The 23003-nt window shown below is 33.4% G+C and overlaps 1 protein-coding gene across 1 annotated transcript; it reads left to right on the top strand.

Annotated features, from left to right (window-relative positions):
- Positions 1–1097: 1097 nt before the first annotated feature.
- LOC139690148 (superkiller complex protein 8) lies at positions 1098–22580 on the top strand. The gene is made up of 8 exons (XM_071587410.1): positions 1098–1170; positions 1253–1371; positions 1454–1617; positions 2071–2306; positions 8351–8444; positions 16947–17040; positions 18102–18273; positions 21847–22580. Exons 1-8 carry the CDS (start codon positions 1168–1170, stop codon positions 21934–21936), a joined length of 972 nt encoding a protein of 323 aa, XP_071443511.1. The 5' UTR covers positions 1098–1167; the 3' UTR covers positions 21937–22580.
- Positions 22581–23003: the final 423 nt, after the last annotated feature.

Raw genomic sequence — 23003 nt, 5'->3', positions numbered from 1 at the left:
TTCACGGCATAGAAAAATAACATAAATGTAGTTGTAATAGAAGGGGCAACAGGCAGCAAAAGGAAATTTTCGCCATCAGTGAAATATGGGTAATTCGGTAAAGTAGTATTTCTGGGAATGGGAAGACGGTTGAGGCTGACCAGGCGTTGGCAATAGTCTCCTCTTACGAAAGGCACCAAGAGCTTCACTGTTGAACGTCTCATTTCGGTCGGCGTACTTCGCTTGATGTGCTCTCCAAATGGCACACAGGTATCGCAAGTATCCGGACAACTCTAAAAAAATCTGCCATCACCCAAATTTGAACTGAGTACACTGACTTCCCACAGAGTGGCAAGTACACTGGCTTCCCACTCTGTGGGAAGGCAGTGTACTTGCCACTGAACCAACTCGGTCCCCAGTGGAATAATGGAACAATATAAATTGTAGGATATTAAAAATCTAAGAACTTGATCTCAAGGATATTAGATATTCTGCAGACAATTAGTAAAAAGTTGCAAACTCATTTGTTGACAAATATACAAAATTTAGAGCGTGATAAATGGAAAAAATTGAATGGCTCTCATCTAAGGTTCTGAAGGTTTAATTTTATTTTTATATTCTATTGCGATGGACGGGTCACTGCCGCGGTCAATGTCTAATCAAATTCAGCTCAGGCAGACCCACAGCGATAAAATTCCTGATTACCCAAAGTACGGGTATGCTCATTATTCAAGAGGTTCACTGTGCATTGCCAGCCCCAGGGGATTGTGTAATGTAATATTTTCTCATTTGATTGTAATTTATCCCTATTTCCGTAAAATTCCACCTTCACCAGTTAATGCCCGCAAGAAATACGTGCGGTCTTAGGATTAATCCTTATCCTTCCTTTATTTCAACGATCGTTTATTTGATTATTCCTCTCCCTTTTTGGGTAAGGTTAAAAACTGAAAATAAAAGGAAACAGGCATTTTACCCGAAATTATCGCCGGTAGTAAAATATTATATATTTAACTTGTTTTTGAACAGTTTGAAACTAACGCCAACGCTCAAGGCAACCGCTTACAGAGTCTCCACCCAAACAACGGCTCTTATTACAAGTAATGACAAATGCCGCACGACAGGCATGTGACACGCTGTGATTCGGTTGCAGGTTTCATCGCCGTCGGGGGTAAGGTACCGGCTTAAATTATGGTAAGTATAAAAGAATGGCATGATTTAAGCCGTGCCAAACGTTAAATGACTTTACCACTGTTTATTAAAATTTTTGTTTTAGTATTCCTTGCTGAGTAAGAAGGCAAATGCACACGAAGATAGCATTTGGAGTGTAGCTTGGGGCAGAATAAAGAAATCGAAGAATTCGGAAGAGCAAAACGACGATGGGGACAATTCAAGGTTAATTTTGAAAACATTGCATACATACGGCTTAATAATAATTTCCATCATTAAAATTTTTGTATTCATACGACAATGACAGGGATTCCACAGCCGGTGAAAGTGATATTGACTACGTTGTTACCGGTGGTGTTGACGATTTAGTTAAGATTTGGTCTTACAACGAAGGTAGACTTGATATCAAACATAAACTTGAAGGACATTCTCTTGGTGTTGTTTCTGTTGCTGTCAACACAGATGGTACAAGTACGTATTTATGAGTGATTCCATTTTGCAACTTGTATTGACATTCCTTGTTACTGAACTACAAAAGTGAAATGTCTAATTTTTTTCATCGCTCTGAGGGCTAAGTGCACCTGGTCGCTCGATTAATTGTAGAATCTGTAAATGAATGTTCCTATTTAATCTCTCCATTCCATCTGCCTTGTGAAATAGCTTATGTGGGAGATATTAGGAGGATCTCTTGGATTTTTACGTCATTAGATAAAAATAACTTAATTTTTGTTGAATTTATGGGTGGGTGCTGAGTTGACGAAACACCGTATGGACTGATAAATTATCATTATTTTGTAGATATCTCTTTGAAAAAGTAGACTATTTGCATTGATTTTGATTGTTATTATGCGTTGTAGTGAAGTGTTTTCAATCTATCCCTGTCGCCGAATGTTTTTTAGCTATCTAATACTTTTTCTATTTCAGTGATAGCTTCAAGTTCACTGGACTCAAGTGTTCGATTGTGGGATGCCTTATCAGGGGACAGAGTGGGCAACATTGATGTTGGACCCGTGGATACATGGACTGTCACATTTTCTCCTGATTCTCGTCATGTTGTTTCGGGATCTCATTCTGGAAAAATCAGCCTGTTTGGCGTTGAGTCAGGAAGGTTGGAACAAACTCTGGATACCACTGGGAAGTTCACTCTTTGTATTGCCTATGTAAGTGTTAGTTACTGTAACTGAATTGACAAAATATTTGATGGTATGTTAGCATCTTATTAAGTACATAGACATGCTTACCTATATATTTCATTGAGCAACTTCGCTTACCTTAAAAGACAAGTTTCTGGCTACACTTTAAGTTTTTGGGGTTCAACCTCAAAATGAGACTGAGAAAACTATTTTCTGCAATAATAAAACTGTCAGGATGCATGCTTAGACGAAAAACTTGCTTTATAGCAGACCTTGAAAGTTATCTTTCCTGATATCTCAGTATTTTGTTTTCAGGCACACACTAGAAATTATTATTTTAAGCATATATTAATTTTCATACATTGTTGACAATAACTTCTAATGATCATGACTTAAAATTAGCCTTGTAAAAGAGTATGAAGTGTGGAAGAAGAAAGTAATTTCCACACAATTATTTTACTATTTTGTAATTAGAGCTAATTTTCTTGATTATTTTTTAATGACCCGATAATCTTGGTTCAACAACCATAGTTTGAGTGTATATTTGGTGGGACATACACACACTGCTGATGCACAACCACCACCCATAATAGCCCACTGGGTGAAATATCTGGCTACTGACGAAACTGGGCAATTCACTTAGACAGCCCCATCTTAAATATAAGCACTGAGATTTTTTTATGACTAGAACTTTGTGGGAAAACAAATAGTGCCTCAGGGAAAGAAACTCATTCTCCCACTCTGGATGTGTGAATTTAGCATGCTGCAAAGGAGCACTTAAACTAGCAACAGACCCTAGCCTTGATTCTCGGTGGGATTTACACTGGCTGCAATAGATTTGTTGGACATTCAACCTTAAAATTTTATGAACCTGCTTACACTACCCTACTGCTTGCAGTGAGCTATGGGGTGCAAGTCCCATCTTTTCCAATGCAAAAACAACAGGAAAGTATATGTATGGATTTGAGATACTGGAGGAATAGATCACTCGAATGCTTTTGAAGAGTTTGATATTGACGTAAAGATACATCTGTGGGACATTCAGGCTTCCCAGCGTTGATTATATGCAAAGTTTATGGCATGTTTGAAAAAATTTATTTCCTATATTCCATTGGAGAGTCATCAATACAGAAAATGTCAGTAATGGCAGAAAGTTTGAGCAGCTGCTGTAATGTTGCTAAAGAAAGAACAGTTGGTTTTGAATTAAGGATGGGGACATAATACGATTCATTGCTGGGGCATGTAATTCCATGTTTTCATAATAATACATTAATTATTAACTTAACTCTCTTCCCCTTCCAAACTGTTTGAGAGAGAAATACTATTAAGGATTACAATTTGTACTTTATTTATTTTACATAATTTTGACATCAATATTTATTTTAATTTTGAGATTCAAAATTATATTGAATCAATAAAACTAAATGGGCAAAATTGTGTCTCTTACCTCTATATGAGTTTTGATTAAAATTGTTTGCATGCAATATTAATTTTATACAATAGTAGTATAATCTTCATCATACATTCTATACAACAGAAAAATTTCAATGAAAAATACAAATATAGACAATATCATGTACCATAGTAGTTATGTAATGAATTTGAAAAATGGAATACTCATTCTTGTCCTCCTAAGCCAGTCAGTTCTGGCTTGTCAGCAGGTGCCCCTCAAAAAAGATAACTTAATGTGTTTCAATGATAAACATACATATAATATTGTGTCAAATTTTGTTCCAAGCTGTAGTCTCTTCTGTGTAGTAGACAGTCTTTTATTCTTCCTATCTGACATTTACTGACTGTAGTATTCTTAAATCTTAATGTATTTAATTAAAAATTAGTGGTACAGTAATCTCCAATTTTCTTCTACCCTGGTTTGTATAATTTTTTTTTGCAATACACTTATTATTAACTTACCTTAATGGTAACTACTTTTTATGTAAATCATGTATTTTATATTTGCCATGAAAATAGTTTTTATTGTGATGTATGTTACTACACAGCCTGTTTACAGGCAGAATTCCCAATTTTGAAAGATATCTCTTCCATCTAGAATGTTTTTTGATCTAGCCTTAGGCATTTTCTCTAGGATTTTTTGCTGTTTATTTTTTAGTATATTATTTTTTGTAGACTCAGTAGATCCCCATACTGTAACACCATATCTTAAAATACTCTTAACCAGTGTAAAATACACTATCTTGATGGCATTCTTACTTAAAAACTAGTAATATAGTGAACTTGATGAAGGATGTAATTTCATTTATTTATTTTTAAAATATCTTCATCAAAGGTAATACTTTGAAAAATCATTACCACCAAGAAATATGGTCATTTACTGGTTCCAGTATGGGGCATATACAGTTGTCTGTTGGGTAATGTGAGTGAATCCATATTTGAATATCTATGATGTCAGAGGTTTTTTGTTTCACAAACATAACTTTGGATTTTTTCTCATTGATAACGAGATTATTATCATGCACCCAATTGCTGATATTGTCTTCAAGTTTCATGCCCTGAACTGCTGCTTTTAGTTCCCTAAGCTTTTTGAAGATCTATTAATTTTACTACTGTGTTAAGCCTCCTATCCATTCCATCTCTGACACTGCTAATGACTAGCTCAATGGCTTTTGTGGTTCTTTTATTTCTTTGGAAACTAAATAGAAATATTGTTTCAAACTTATCCAGGAAATTCAGCAATTTGTCTGCCATAAATCTTTCATTGATGTTTGAAATGCCATATTTTCCTAATGCTACCTGTATTTTCATTAATTTGATCTGTATACAATTTATTTTTACCTTTCCTTATTTAATTGTTGACATAGTTCCTATATTTCTAGTAATTTATTCTATATCTATGATTAGAAGGTGAGTTTTTCCATTTTTAAACAATTTATCCATATTTCTGGTGCTTTCCCGGCAAATATGCTTCATGAAGTTTTCTCTCAAAGATACACGAGTCGGACATCAAAATGTTGACCAATATGGAACCCCTGACATGGTAGAAGACCCGAGACAACTTCATGAAGCATATTTGTTATAATTTCTAGCAGATTATTAGACATCCTCTCCCTCTGTACGTTCATAATTCTCATGTTGGTATTTTTTTAGATTTACAATGTATATCCTGTATTACCTTTACAGTAGCCTAATAGAGTGAGTCAGGTTCTGAGTTCAGTGTCAATTCACCTCACTTATACTGAGAGAGTAACATTATAACCGATCTAGCATATATTACTTCTTTGATCTCATTATCATACCTTGAATTTCAATATTTAGTCTTGCTTCAAATCCTCCTTTGACAAACATAGCCTTCCAAAAAACAGTCCCTAGTATACCCAGTTATGACCTCATAGAATCCTTACGTGGCCAGTGTATTTCTATAACTAATCACATAATTATTATTTTAAATTTTAAGATTAATATTTATATCTCCTATAAAAATGAATTTCTTCAGACCTTCATTATCGACAAAAGAGTTTGTAAATTTTGCAAAATCTTTTATACTTAAATGTGGTGGTCTATATAGGTATTCATGAAACATACACTTAAATTGTCCAATACCAGTTCACCATAAAATAGCTCAGATGCATATGAGGGTAATTTCTTTTCATTGAAAATAACTTTATTGTGTACAAATAACATAATGCCACCACATCTCGTTTTGATTCTCAATTTTTGGTGTTTTATATATGCCATTAGTTTATAAGGATCATTTTCTGTTTTCCTTATATTCACCTTAGTAAGAATCACAATATCAAACTGGATATACATTTGCAGATAAATAAGAATTATATTCAATTCACTCCAATTTTTCTCAAGGATCTAATGTCTAGGTGCATAATTTAAGATTTTGTTTGAAAGAGGAAAGTGATATGAAACACAGCAAATTTTTGGATTAACTGTTGAAAACCAATCCATTATAGTTATGATTTCACAAATTAATCTCTTAGATTCATCCAAGATCCTCCTCTGACTTTATTCTGATAGTCTTGGAATTTTCAGACCTCTGTGCTAATATTTTTCCAACTTTTACTTATGTCTGTTGGTATTTATTTCTATTTTCTTTTACTTTAGATTACTAGTTTTTATAATGTCCAGTTAGGGCCTCATTAATAAATATGTTGCAAATGATTGCACAGTAATATCTCTATAAGTAAGATCAGTAATATCTCTGTTATCAATCATTTTGTTCCTGGCAACCCATTTCTCTTTTTTGTTTTTGAAGGACCCTACTAGTTTGCTCCTCTTATCAGCAGACTTGCTTTTAATGAAAAATGCATCATCGACTACATTTTCACAGTAATCTTCTTTGCCAATTTCTTTGGCAATTTTTTCCACAGCTGTGATTGGTGAGATATCAGTGTTATTAAACTCAAGACCAACAATTACACTTTATTCTGCATAAGATTTCGTTCAAGTTCATCAACCTCATCATGTAAATCACTAATTTGTCTGTTTTTATTGTGTAGTTCCCCCTTTAAATTGTTGATTATGTTTTTTAGGTCCTTAACCACTGTTATATTCTCCCATAGATCTAGTAGTTATTGCACCTAAAAGGACTTCTAGACATAACACTTACGATTTTTATCAAGGTATCAAATTGTTGGCTGATTTTGAAACGCCCATATATATCTCTGTTATTTATGCCCCTTCCATATTGGCTAGATTAAGGTTCATTTGTTGCCCACTTGTCATGCTTGACTTCTGTGTAGAAGTTTCATCGTTGCATGTTGACAGTGATCACTAGCAGTCAGGACATCTCCACTCCTGTCTCGTCTTATTAGACATGTTCCACCAAGTGCTTTCAGATAGTGCAGAACAGGAGAAATGTGTGCTTTTATCCCACACAGTGTAAGCAACATAAAAACCATCTTTTAGAAGTGATTTATTGCATTTTCCACTGAACATTTTCCATTCAGAACTCCATTGTTTTCGGACCAAATGTAAACAAAGTATTTTTGTCGATATCAGTCATATTAGCATATATATGTGCAAACATCACCACCAATTCCAGGAACATTTGAAAAGCAAATGACATTGAACCAACCATTTAGCACTGCACTCACATAAACATAATCCTGAAATACCAGATGCACTAAGAAGAAGATGACTCATGAACAACACACCGTGTTGCCCAACTGTTCAAAAAAGTATATCTTGGCAATTCCTTAATTTTTAAAAGGGGGATTTAAATTAAACTCCCCTTTTGGTGTTGTAAATGTTTACTCCATTCAGCAACATCCCTGAAGCCTGCCTACACTTGTCTCCCAGGACCTCTTTTGATTTTCTTCTTTTCCTCTGGCATGGTAATTGAATTCTAACCTAGCAGCAAGTGACTGCAAGTTTCCATTTAGTGAGAAAGTGCAATAGTGTAATATAACTTCCCAATAAGAAACTCTACACTGATTACACTCTCACTGCAGAAAGTGCTGCTGCACTTCAGTGACCTTTTCTCACCAATATGAGTTCCATTGGGTGTTGACATTATGGAGGTCCCTCTGAGAGATCAAATTTTTAAATTTTTACTGTGTCTTAACCAACCTTAAGGCTTGATTTGAGCTCCATCCTCAGCTTTTAAACTAACCTTTGGGGTGACTAAATTAGTGGATGGCTATATCTGGGAATTGGAAAGTAAGATTAATCTTATCATGGAAATTCAGCACTACTCACTTGCCTACATTGCCTAGTATGAGAATTTGACACTTGTTTATTACATCTAAGACAGTTTTCTGAGCAATTTTCATTCAAATTGTTGCTTTAAGAAATTGTCTCAGAGAAAAGAAACGCCATCAAAGCACCTATGGCTGCTTAAGCAGCTATTGGCACTGATAGAATTAATTTAAATTGGTTTTAATATTTTTTTCTTGTTACAGTGGAACAATTAATATTCTTATGCAATATTCATTTTTAAAATGAATTAGGCATTTTGAATTCTCTTTTAAGTGAAGTGAATATTTGAGTGTGTGTGTAGGGTTTTTTATGGGCCTTTTTAGAAGTATATCAAATATGTGCAATGGCATAGTGCTTTGAATTAAATGTCATTAATTTGAGCTGGTGAAATACTTTCATTTTAGAGCCCAGATGGAAAACATATTGCAAGTGGAGCGATTGATGGAATGATCCATGTATTTGATGTTCCTTCAGGAAAAGTTGTTCACACACATTCAAGTAAGTGATTGTCTTGCTGTGGTAGTATTAATATTCTTGAACTACAATATTAGATTGGTACAGTGTCATTCATTTAATACCATCTGTTCAAGTGTTAACCTTATATCCTGTTAAGTGGTTGTTTTCATAAAGAGTTAATTTTATTAAAGATTCAATGCAGGATTGTGGCATGAGTATTATAGTATTTCTATGATTTAAGTTTTTAGTGATAAGTGAGAATTAATGCTCATGAATCTATTAATTTCAGCTATTATGCTTTTGTTATATCAAATGCAACATTTATAGTTTTATAATATTTACTAGGTGTTGAAATAAGTGCTGACAAATAATGACATAATTGCTAAGCCAATGATGACTGAATTATTTAATAATTTAAATTTTTTTGTTCATAATCAGTGGTGGAGTAATAAGTGTGTATTTTAATATTACTATAATTTGAATAGGTACTAATAACTCTTATAATAAGGTAAATTGCTGTAAAATAAAGAAGATGAAATGTTGTGTTGTACTTGAAAAAAACCAAACTATTTTCACTTGTTGGGCGGTTAACTAGAGTTGCATTTTTGGGCATAATGGTAATTTAAGTATGTTTTTGTTTCCATAAATTGAACAGCCCCAACTTCATTCACAAAATCAATCTCCCCTCATGTTGACTTCCTCTCATTGAAAGAAGTATTTTTTATGCTTACCTTATTCACCAGCCATTACTATTTATTTTAATGTTTGGTTAAGCCAAAAAATGCAAAACTGAAAGTGAGGTAATGTATCTACCATAAGTGAAATTTTTATTTTGGTGAATCATCACATGTTACAATCTTTTTATAAATGTATTATCAACCCATGTATTTCAAAAGGAGAAAATGCTGAAATATTTATGGATGCAAATTTAACAGCTTTATATCATAACTGAGAAATGAGATAGTAATATGAGCAGCACAAAATTTGAAAAGGAATTTTTTTCCTTGAAAACCTGGGAAAGAACTGGAATCAGAAAAAAATTTAATTTCCGGCTGCCCTGTACATATAATGAAATGTACTGTAAATATAATGAAAAAGGAATGGGGCGTTGAATACATAATAACATTATAGAATATTGATGGTGATATTTCAGTATGTACATAAACACATTCAGGTTACATAAAGACAAAACCACTTCCAATGATTGGAGTTCTGAATGGTGGAGGAATCAAAGAAAGTTGAAAAAACAATTACTAGAGAAATAGTTCACCTAATTTGTGCAGGCTGGAATTCCACAAATGAACAATTCTGAAATTGCTTCAAAGATTAGTCATTAAACTTCAGGTTATGTGATTACCAACATGTGTCTCATGTAACAGAGAATAGAACAAATTAGTTGATTTTAAAATGAATAAATATTAATTTCTGTTATAATTTTTCCTTAAACCATGAAGGGTTAAGTTATGTTAGACCCTTTTCATTATTCATTAGTCATTATTAAAAAGGCCATGAGAAGCTCAATTTTACCTTTCCATTCATTTCTGTAATATATTATGCATAATTTAATTTTGAAAAATTGTTAGCTTAATGTGTATGTGGTACTTAAGTTTCACTGGTTTAACTCCATTGATGTGTCAATAGCAGCGGTAGTAAGTTAAAATATGACCAGTTAAGCTATGCCTGTTTCTGATGATGAAAAATGATTTCCATGGAGGTGTTATTTCACATTTGGTGAGTCGAAAAAAGTCATATGGGTCTGGATCTGTTCCATAGATAGGATGAGGAACACACTGAACATTCTTTTTCTAACATAATCATGATTTTGCGGTGTGTTTTGGGGAACCGACTGCACACAAATATATCTGCGTAATTTTTCTGTTACCAAGCAATGGGTGGCGTCTATTGAAATTTTAAATATATTTCTGATAATGCATTTTATGTGATTTAATCATCTTCTTTCAATGGCAGCAGGGATGGTAATGTTTACTTCTGTGATTGTAATATTGGAAATAAAACACTCAGGGTTTATAAAACCTTAGCAGTTAATATCTGGCATCTAAGTTTGAACTTTTGAGTTAAATTTGATGACTTGCTTTAAATATCAGAATTAATATGTAGAAATATAGCTATTCATCAAGCTAACATGGAATGCATTTTTAATAGGGGTGAAACCTCTATGAGAACCCTTTCTTACCATTTAGAGTTTTGCATTAGTTTTTATATCCTTGATAGAGCATAAAAGCTTCATTCAGCCTACATGTCATTGATTCAATAAATAATGCAATAGTTAAGCAAGCATTACCAATTCTGGATATACCTTCTCTAGCTTTGTGTTGCTTAAATGCTGACAAAGGTTTTTTGAGGTTACTTGGTGGAATTCTGGTAACTCGCATAAGATTTTACTTACAAGCATTATTACAGTGGAATCTCGTAATACAAGCATGATCTCTTCTGCCATATTTCTTTTAAAATGAAACAGTCATTTTGTGAATTCTTGTTTTTTCATATAAATTAATGTAAAATACGATGATCCATTCCATGCTGAAAAAAATAAATTTTGTGCAAAGTTTATTCGAATAAAATTATCTGGAGATTATTTAGGATCATGGTTCTCCATCACCTTTTCTTCTATCATGGAATGAAACCACCTGGAATGTAAATTTGATCTGTAGAAAACAATAGAGATTCGAAATTATTAGTTTATTATTATGATCCATTCAGAATTCATTTTTACAAGAAATCTGTTGAGACATTTGTTTTCGCCAACTTCAAATTTAAAAAAAAATGCGACAGCATTATCATTATGTAAATTTTTAGTATGTCTTATTAGGGTAATGCTTCTCAATATATGATGCAACAGAGAATTATAGTCATCATCTCTTCCTATATTGTAGAATGAGCCAACCTGGAATACGAATTAGATTTGTTTAAAAAACAAATTAAAATAATTATTTTAAATTTTATGACACACACCTAATTCTTTTATGCTAGAAAACTGTGGAGATGTATTTGTTTTTGCCAACTCTTCAAAATTTGCAAAAGGATGAGGCGGAGCATTGCCCATAGCAAGCAAGACAGAAGATGGAGTGGCAGATTCAGCTCAAGGAAATACTTTTTCCTAGAAGGACAAAACATTTCATTGATCCTGTCAGTAAAAATGCCACGTGTCACCCAAGCCTTGTTGGACCTCCGCATTGCATTTAGCATGCTCCTCTGGACTAGGCACTCCTTGAAAGCTCGTGGAGTTTCTGAATGGTGAACAAATATGGTTTTAATTTTCAAATCACCTCTTGCATTGGCCCAAAATAACAGCGTGAGGCATTCTTTCATTGGCTTGTGGCTGGGCAATCCATTCTCCTCTGCTGTTATATAGGTTCACTTGGGCATCTTTTTCCAGAAGAGACCTGTCTCATCACAAATAAAAACCTGTTGCGGCAGGTAACCCTCGGAATCTAGGAGCTTCTTGAAGTCACTGATGAAGTTCTGTGCGGTTTTGAGTTTGAGCTTGCTGCTCCAACACAGCTTACAATGCCGTGAATGCCGGTTCTTCTCTTCAACTTCTCAAACCATCCATGGGTTCCCTTAAATATTTCTTTTTCTTCCATTGATGATCCTGGTGTTTTCTCAAAGAGGTCGGCAAAAATCACTTTTGCCGTCTCAGACATTATGTTCTCGTTAATAGTGTTGCCTTGCAATTTTTGGTTTATCCATATGAGAAGCAGCCTTTCAACATCGTTCAGAATATGCAACCATTGCTTAGATCAGTGTTTCCCAAACTTTTTCGAGCCACCGTCCTCTTGGATCCATAAACCTATACTCGCTGCCCCCCCAATCGAAAAGCTTTAAAATAATAAAATCATAACACAAAATAGCCAAATGAGGAACATTGAAATAATTAAATTAAAAGCAATGACTAATCAAATGTTTAATTACAATCCTATGGATGTATAGTTTTCATATCACATTTATGCAAAAGACTTTATACACAATTAAATGAACTTAGGTGAGAATATACTTTTTACGTAAAAATAAATTATCAAAACCAATAATGTAAGAAAGCTTTTTTTAGAATTTTTTGTCGTTTTTTTACTTAATTTAAGCAATTATATTACATGAACATTTTCAATTATGCTTTGTTAAAAAAGTTAAACAATTTGGTGACTATTGATTATAGTTTTTCATGGTCTAGAAGTCATTTAAGGAGATTCTATTGCCTAATTTAATAAATATTTCCATCAAATAAAATTTGAATGGGATGGATGGGCTTGATGACCTGATACCAAATTTTCCAATGTACGGTTGAATATCACTTTGCAGGACTCTTAAATCACCGTGCTCACAAACCTGAAGTCTGTTTCTCTACTTGGGATTAAGCTGAACGACTGCACTAAAACCACTAACCCTAAGCTCCACTAACTATGAAGTCAGAAATGCAAGGAGTGTTTTGGCCACCATCCGTAAAGCAGAATAACAATCGGGAACCTCCTTTTATAACCAAAAGTCTTGATAATTTATCCTGAACTTTAGTTTCATTTCAATGTCATTTTGTAGTCCAATTAATTCTTCCTCTAAAACTCCAACATCCCTAATATCTACAAACAGATTTTTCACCCAGTCTTGAATTTCCAATGAAAGAAGATCCTCAAATTGCTGCGTTATATTTTTATGCAAGGTGGCTAAATGGTCACAAAAGACTCAAATCATCACCACCCATACCAGCTTGCTCTTCTAGCTTAAGCAGGGAAGGAAGTGATAAAGCTTGTGGCGATCTATGTTCAGTGTAAGTAAAATCAACTGGGATATAAACACAGTCGCCACAGATTTCGCCTTATAAGGTTAGTATTTTTTCCCCTGCAATTTTAAATTCATTCCATTGAACCCTTCAAATAGTTCAGACAAAAGCACAAAGTCACTCCGAATCTCTTTAAGGTTGTCATTGAGAAAAGCATTTTTCTCCTAAAAAAAACTCCATGACAGTGTCAAAAAGATTATAGAAGCGCCTTGTACAATTGCCTTTTGAGAGCCAACAAAGTTCCGTGTGTAGTAACAATCGTTTGAAATCTTCATTGTTCTCGTCACACCACTCTCGAAAGAGTCAATCATTAAGAGCATGGCTTTGATTTTGTTAACCGCTGTAATTACAATGTTTAAGGACTTGTGTGAAGGAGATCACTTAGTATTTTAGCCGCTAGATGCTGTTGGTGAATGACACAATGAATAGCAAAAACATTTGGTTCATATTTTCTCACTATTGATAGATTTTCATCTTTAATAGAGTGTACGTAAGACAGAACACAGATTCATTACCTGACAAAGTTGATTCGTACAACCGTAATGCTAATTCTGTTGTTCTCAGGATGTTGCACAATATATCTTCCACATTTTCAGCCATTTCATCTATTTGTCGTTAAACTGAAGTGTTGCTTAGTTTAAATGTTATTGTATAAAATAAATAAATAAATATTGTTTAAATTTTATTGTATAATATAGGTGCTTATGGAGAACAGTACTCAGAACTTCACCCACTGCCAGTAAGATGAGTTCTTCACCTATTGTACATGGCTTTACAGATTTGGCAATCAATAGTGAAATATTGTATGATGCATGCAAACCATCAGTAATATGTTTCGAAGCATTACACAACATACTTGAAAGTGTTGGGTGATTTTGCACTTTGACACGAAGTGACTGAAAAAATGTTCGAGTCTTTTCTATCTTGTGAAAATGTGTCTTTCTAAAATGGTCAATTAGCCTGGAAAACTCCCTTTCGCATAGTAAGCACATAGCCATATGCTTGTTTACAAGGGATTCTATTTATTTATATACACTCTGCAAGCCACCGCCAGGGGGTGAATAAGCACCAGAATAATTTTACCTAAATATGACCCTACCGCGATCGAACTATGCTATTATGATGCCCTATCGTTCGTGGAAAAAATGACATCTTAAATCTATCTGTTCTACAATTAATCTCTCTAATTTTATTAAGATGATCTCACCTACCATAGTACAATAGGGGTAATAATAAATTTTCAACATCACTGCTAAAGAGATGCCCTTCCAATTTATGCAAGAGCTTCAATCTGTAATTTAACCTTTGCTCTGTGAGTGATTCCCAGCCTAGCTGCTCTAATATATTGGATGCACTACTAAGTTAATCACAACAACGTTTTACAAATCTTTTAAAATCCTCTGTCTTGCACAAATCCTCTATGCTGCACGCAATACAATTCAGCAACTAATCCAGCTTAATGTGGATCCCATATACTTGCAGTATATTCTAAATGAGGCCTAACCAATGACAGATAACATTTCTGTAATCAATAATTAAGATAATCCACATTATACTGTCCACATTTCCTATTTGATGAGTCATTTCCTGCCAATCTGTTTCTACAGTAAAGGTTTAAATATTAAATTTTGTTAACATAAAATTTAATATATAATTAACTAAATAGAATACACGTGAGTTAATGATAAGACGTGATTCAATCTTTAGGTGGTGCTTTTTAAAATAAAATTACTAATGATCATATGACAAACATCAAAACAAAATATTCATGTGCTTGCGGCATAATTTCAAACATATATAAGCAAGGCTGAATATATGTATTTGTTCTGTTTACCTGGTATAAAACAAGATTTATTTACGCATTATTTTACTCTTGAACAGTTATAGTTTTACTTCAGTGCACTGAAAATGAATGCAACTTATTTATTTTATTTAAATATTGTACATTTCATATAGTAATGTATTGCATTTATCACGTGAGTGCGAATTCAAAAATGGTTCGTTGGGAGTTTGTACCAGACCTCTACACATGCAACTTTGCTGTCTTTCATAGAGAAGCCTAACACAGCTGCAAAGTAAGCTTCTCTCAAATTCGATTTATTATACTATCTAGTAAATTGAGAGTGAAATAATATGCTTTGGCTCCTATTCTGTTGTTATGAATCATATTAATTGATGCAATATCCTAAATTGTATTCATAAGAAAGGCAGTTCAAGGGACTGTTGCGGTGAAATTGGCTTTGGTTCAATTTTTTAATACTAGTGTGTGCATTGGTTCAACTAAAGTTTATTTCAAAACAAGACCACCTTTTCATTTGATGGTATATTATTAAAAGGATTTTTTTGAAGACGTATGTTTACTACTCAATTTACTGGTGAAGGCAAAATATCTCCGAAGTTTTCTTTTTATTCAAAGAATTATTGTGAATGATACCCATTGTTTGAAAAAAGCTATGCTTCAAGGAAATGCTCAGTGGCAGCAAAACCATGACTTAGATCAGTGAACTGGGAATTAATTTAATTGATATCTAGCCGGCAAAGGGAAAATTCAATCGTATATACTTGAAGTATGAGAGAAAAGGTTCTCTTTTTTAACTATAGATTACCATTTCATGAAAACATAAACAATATACTGGCCGTTTCTTTTCATAATACATATACTTCCCCATCATTAAATAATACAAAAAATTTTATAAATGTACTATAACAAGAATGATATCATGTGATTAATGAAAAATAACTTCCAATACAGCCTTGATAATAACGTTGGAATCAAATTGTTTTGAAAATCATTATCCAGGTTATTATTTGATGTAAAAACATTGAATCTTACTATTGAATGAGCTGATTCCACTCAGGATTCACATTTGTTTTATTCACACTGAATGTTACTGCCTAATTACTCAGTGTTGTGAATTTGTGCCATCGATAGACCTAATGAGGTAAACCACTTCAAAAGTTTCCGTTTTGCGAGAAAGATTTTGGAAATATTTTTCAGCTGTTCTTACTTTAAAATGTAAGTAAACATATGGTTTAAATTACTTCCAGATGTGGGCAACAATGTAAACTTTAAAAACGAAGCTTAAAAATGGAGATAAAAAGAAGGTTACCGAGCCTTTGCAAATGTCACATTGCCAGGACCCTCCAGTGCCCCCCTGCTGTCCCCCTGCTGCCCACTAGCCTCTTTTTGCCCCTATAGACTAGAGCACTTCCCCACGGGGGGCGCTGGGAACCATTGGCTTAGATATTCTTGTCCCTTTGAAGCATCTATCTCCTTAATTTTTTCCTTGTTCTTGAGGATAGTACAAATTGTTGATGTTGACCAATTTTGTTTGTGATAGATCAGCTATGCCTTGTTCTCACTATGGATGCTTTCACATTTCGTTCCTACGGTTATTTTTATTCTCTTTTGACTGCATTATCATAACTACAATGATATCCATATGAACTTATATGATTTTATGACCTAGGCCTAAATGCTCCTCAGAGGTCTTTTGTTAAATCCTGATGCTTCCTAATATTTCCTATAGGTAGTAGGTTTTCATTTCTTTCATGTTAATGATTTAAATATTTATAGCAAGGCATTTTTATGTCATTTGAGTTCATACTTCACACCATGCCACATTTTGTGTTAAGATTTTAGTTGACTGAAGATTTGATGCCACGAGGCTACTTTGAGAGGCTGAATCAAATTAAGGTTTTACAAATTTGTTGAATTGATTGATTGTCACTGTGTATTCTTTTTTTTTCAGATCATGCTATGCCAATTAGGTCACTCTGCTTTTCACCAGACTCGCGCTTTCTCTTAAGTGGTTCTGATGACGGGTACATGAAATTGTACAATGTGTAAGTTACTAAAGCATGATTTAATTCATTTGTTGCTTTTGTTAGGCCTTAATCTTGATTTTGATAACAGATTTTTTCCCTCTACCCCATTCTTATTCATTTCCCTCATAAATTATTTCAATTGTGATATCCATTTCTAAACTATTTATTCCTCTTCAATTTTTCATGCATGATAATGGCTTAAAATTAATATAATCAAGGAATTCTACCCCTTAAAGGCATATTTTAGGTGTTCTCTAGTGACTCTTGTAATCTTTTACATATCAAGAAAAACTTCTTATTTTCCCAACTTTTTTTCCATCCTTTGTTGTTGATAACTTCTGCTTACCTTCTAAATAACTTCTGTCTTAAAATATTTATTTCCTTTCTTCTGCTTACACTAAGTTACCCATTCTCTCAGGGCCTTCAACCCGACTAACTGTTAAAATTTTCTCCATCAACTTTTTTTGCTTTTCAAATTTCACCAATCAACTCCTTCTTTTCCCCCATTATATTTTTTTTTAAATTTCTTCTTCTCTGTCCAATCTATTTTCTCAATTCTTTCCCATATTCACTTCTCAAAAGTCATAACATGTACCCTCTTGCCTTAAATATCAGGTTGCAGCTCTATACAGTGCTACAGTATGTGTTAGTCTTCACAATGGTGCTTGTCTTTTTGTCTTTCTGTAGTATAACTGCCCTTAATTCTTTTCTTGTAAATGAATTGTCAATTCAATTCTTTTGCTAATGTCCAAACTACTGTGGCCATTTACCTCTAAAATGCTGCCTAACTACAGAAATTCCCCTAAACTAGGGTATTTCTTCCTACATTAATGTTTGACTTAGCTTTCTCACTTCTCAAGAATTTCATTTTTTTCATGTTATTTTGATTAATTTTCATCCCTCTCATTGCTCCGCTAAACTGACCTATCTTGCCTCTCTCATTGCTCCTGTAAAGTACTCAACAATAATGTGGCTTAGCTAAATTAGTGCTTTGGTAGAAATGATTAATACTTTCAGTTAATTTTCAGAATTTGATATTAATTTTTCTGGCAAATTCTTCTTATTTTGATTACTTACAGACAACATGGAGTCCTTGTCAGTACATTGTCAGATCATGCATCATGGGTACTTAGTGTAGCAGTTTCACCAGACAGCAAATATTTTGTGTCTAGTAGTTCTGATCATACAGTGAAAGTATGGGACTGGAGCAGTAGGGCTTGCATTCATACATTCAAAGAACACACAGATCAGGTAAGACCATAATTGTTTATTCATCCAACTTATGATTGCATAAACTACTTGTAATGTAAGTTTGCCTGCTAATTGGTTAATTATTGGAGCTTAAAAAGCATATACATGTATTTAATCATCATTATTTTATATTTTCATTTATCACCAGATTCACCTATATGCATGTACATGTTGAAAGGCATATTTTATAATGTTAAAGCAAATGCCTGTATTTTAAAGAACTTTTTGGTATTGTTTTCAAAGCATACAAATAATATTTTCCCCGGGCTTAGAAAAGTTGTAGTAATTCACAAGTTAATACTTAGTAAAAAATGTGATATTTATATTTAATTAAGTTTTTGACTAGGATATAAGAATACAGAAATTTCAAAGTGTAAAAATCATTTGCCTTGACCAGGACTTGAACTTAGATCTACTGATTTCCATTCATGCCCTTTTCTTAATTATGCTTCAGAGGCATCCTCTTACACGAGGAATTTCTTGAGCTTTTTAAGGATTAAGATGTTATGATTCTTGGTATGCAATGCCACAGGTAATTCGTTCTTTGACAAATTCAAAGAACTGCAGGAGATGCCATGAGAGTTACATGTATATCTCCTGCAGTTCTTTGAATGGGGTATAAAAGCAAATGATTTTTACACTGTGAAATTCCTGCAGTTTGGTGTGAAATTCCTGCAGTAAATTACTCTGGTAAAGTAATTGTTGCAATATCTCCTGCAGTTCTTTGAATGGGGTATAAAGTACCTATATATTATCCTATCTTTTATGAGGGGTTGGCTGGAGTTTAAAGCATCTTGTAAGCACTAACGGTTTTGGTCTGCATTAGTATTGTAATCATTAAAATGTGAGTCAAGATCGGCAGCTTTAGCATTTGAGTTTGCACCCTAATACATTTTTGTGCTTTCTCTTGGATTGATCCTGACCTGTTTATATATGTACATATCAACATAATGCATCCCACGTAATGCAAGGGCTTAAACTCACTTTCAAGAAAACAATTAACTTTTTGTCTCAGTGAAATAAACTGGTGTTTTAAGGGTACATATTTTGGAAACTACTCATAAAAGTTGTTTACCTTAGGTGTCAACATATCTTGCTGCAATTAGACTATTTGTGATAACTTAACATTTGTGTATCTGTGACTAAAGAGTTAAGTTAAAGTCTTTTAAGAAAATCCATTTAAAATTGAAAATTCTCATCGCTTTCAGAATATAAATTCATTTTTGAATTAAGTATTGACTTTTGATTAATTTCATTATGTTTTGTTGATGGTGAAACTTTTCTCCTGCCTAGGGTTACTAAATCTTTTGAGAATACGTAGAAAAAAGGTTTTGTGGATTTAGGACAAAAGGATAGCATTTTGTCCGAAAATGAGGGTTTATTGTATTTATAGACATAAAATATTAATATGTGTACATACTAGTATGAGCAAATTTGAGGAGATTTTGATTTCAATATTCAGTATTCTGAGTTCAACATTTTGTACATGTGCAATAATGCTTGCCCCAAATAAGAATGAAATAGCCATGGCTAAAATGGATGTTATTGTTTTTATAAGCTTCAAATTTCTCTTGCTCATGTGACTCTCCCAGTATCATAAATTATTTTTAAAGGCAGTTGAGATTATTCTCTATTATAAATGAAGAAAGTATGGTACCTGTAAAACCCTGTATCTGAAAAGATACCGTAATAATGGTATTGGACATCAAATCAAAATGACTGTGACTGAGTTTAAAAATAGCATTAGTTTAGGGCACTTACATGATTTGAACTAGTGTGTTAAAAGAGGTATGATTTCTATTGTTATGGTTATTCTGGAAAATTACTGAGTTGTTTGTTCCTTTTCATGGAGGTCATAATCACATTTATTCTTTTAAGAAAAAGTATTAATTTCCAATATTAAGTGATTTTGGCAAGTATAGTCCAAATGTGGATCTTAGAGCTAATATTCAATATGAATCAGGTCAGGTTATTTATATTCTATATGGACTCATTAGGGGTCCTGATAGTCCAGGGGTACAGAGTTGAACTTACCGACACAAGGAAAGGCAACTGGCCCCCTACCCTGGAGTGTTGAATTTCACACAGTGTATTGGTTTTAGTACTGGGTGAACTCTACCAATACCTACCAAACCAACCTTGGGTCGATTACTGTGTTAATGGTTTTTTTATGGACTAAAAAGATAAAAAAATCCTATAGAAAAAGTTCCCTCTTAGCTTTGAAATAAACCATGAGCACAGTAATCAACCCAAAGGTTGTGTGGCTAAGGTTGGTGATGGTAGCATTCACCCAAACAGAGTGAGAAATTCTCACAGCAGGGTAGAGGGTCCAGTTCCTTTCCCTGTGGCAGCTATGGTTTCCCAGGAAGATCTGGTACCCGAAAAATCACATAGCTTGGGTGGAGCTGTAAGGTACCCAGAGAGGCTGGCCCGGAAATCGAACCCGGGCCCTCAGGTCAGTAGTCCAATGCTCTACCCCTGGACTACTGTGACCCACTTCTGAAAAATATAATTTTTTAGTATAAAATGTTTAAAAATTCCTGAAATTTGCCCATATACTCTCACATTCATAAATATATTCGGCTGTAAAGAAATGTCCTGGTATAATAAAAATCCAATAGTGCATCCACCATGGATGTTCTATTCTGAGACATTTCGTTTTTATTGATTTTTCCCTTTTTCAAAAGAAGAGACATCCAGAAAAATTTTATGTCCAGTAATCCTAATTATGTATAATATTTGGTGTAAATGGCTTCTTATGAGGGAGGCTACTTGATTGGAAAAATTTTAATAATGCCTCATCATATTTTTATGACACATTCTTAATTAGGGCCAGAGCTCAAGGTGGGAACCAAAGGGTACAAGCCATTTACACCAAACCACTTGGTGTAAATGGCTTCTTATGAGGGTGGCTACTTGATTGGAAAAATTTTAATAATGCCTCATCATGTTTTTATGACACATTCTTAACTAGGGCCAGAGCTCAAGGTGGGAACCAAAGGTAGAAATCACCCAATACAAAAATTAGTGGTTAAACTTGAGCTCTAGACATGAAGTTATGGTTTGAAGTTCATTATTTAGAAGTGACATTCTTTCATACACAGCACACTATTTACTTGACTGTAATTGAAAGAAAGATATAAAACATTTGGAAACTCACCAGTTTTTTAATTTTTAAGATTGATATAGGTTTTTGTAGCAATTAATAATATTATAATTATTGAGAATCGTTTTTTCAATTTATTCATTTGATATGATTCATACAAACCAATCTTTATGAATGTTGCCACTTCATTGTGTCATGCTACTTTCTTCGTTGTGTGTAAAATGATAAATGTCTCTGTTTACTTCTTCACATCTTAGATTTGCATTGATATTGTAAAAATCAATTGGTATCTTTCATATGATTGAAACTGTTTTATATGACCTAACTTTGAAAATTTCAAGATTGTTTTTATAGGTTGATGTTGATATTTGCTTACTTATGATACATCAAAAGTTCTTAAAAATTACTCTGTCTTAAGTCAATAGTATTAAATTGGTGTTATAAGTTTTTTTTTGTTTTTTTTTCAGGTCTGGGGAGTCAAATATAATCCAGATGGACACAAAATAGTCTCAGTATCAGAAGATAGGTCCATAAATATTTACGAATGCCCTAAATAACAAAGGCAAGGTTTATTAATTTTGACCTTTGTAATATAGGATCTATCTTAACCATATACTTTTATGACTAAATATAACTCTCTGAATTCTTATTTTAAATGATTAATGCATTTTATGTGACACTGCTCTACCAGTTATATGACTGATGTTTTTGCTAATTGGTGCAGGTGCACCTATTTGTATTTTATGCCACTGAATTAATTGGCATAATCATTACATGCATTAAAATTTCAGCTTGAATATTATTCCGCATAACAGACTTTGAAACAGTCAGGTTTATGTGGTGTTCAATATCAGTCTTGTGGTTGTTTTTGTTTGATGAAACTAAAGTCTGTATTTGTTTTGATTTGATTCTCATTACTCTTGTGTTAATTCACATGCTGGTGGATATTTGTTTTAAGATATCCCAAAAATGTGCTTCTGAATGTTATCACATTTGTGTAACAGTACTGAAAGAAAGATTACCATCAATTTTTACTTAAATCCTCTTTGATTTTGGTTGAATCCCAAACAATAATGGTTTTCTACTGGATCAGGGTTGCCTGCTAAAACTCTTGAAGACTTCGCTAGAATTGTGTGATGGGTAAACTCTGAATGGGCTTTTATTTTAAAAATCTACAAGTTAATTTTACTTGCACACCGCAACTTTTATGTCAAACTCAGTGTTTGTTTAGTTGAACCACTGAGTAATGTGGAAAAACACTCATTAAATTTTATGTCCATGTTGATGAACGACTTTTAGTATTTCTGGCTTTTATGCCAGATTTCTTATTCATGCTATGAAATCCTGAAGAAAAATTTCCTTACTTCACATCAATTGTCAATCAGTTGTTCCACATGAAAATTTCAAATGCCCCGCTTTAACTTGAGTTGACGTGAGATGGGTTTTATAAGGAAATATTGATTCCTAGAAGTCTTAGAATAGAGGTATTGAATTTGTTTAGCCTAAAGTCAAATATATGCGACTAGGTTCAACTAATTGCTCATTGATGTATGTGACATCTCAATGCATGGTACCTGAGGAAAATTACTTATTACTTTTTTCTATTGATGCATATAATTTTTTA

This window comes from Hetaerina americana, unplaced genomic scaffold (assembly GCF_022747635.1).
Source record: "Hetaerina americana unplaced genomic scaffold, ioHetAmer1.1.p SCAF_3, whole genome shotgun sequence".
Classification (NCBI taxonomy): domain Eukaryota; kingdom Metazoa; phylum Arthropoda; class Insecta; order Odonata; family Calopterygidae; genus Hetaerina; species Hetaerina americana.
The sequence above is the reverse complement of the archived record's forward strand: the minus strand, read 5'-3'. Positions and strand labels throughout refer to the sequence as shown.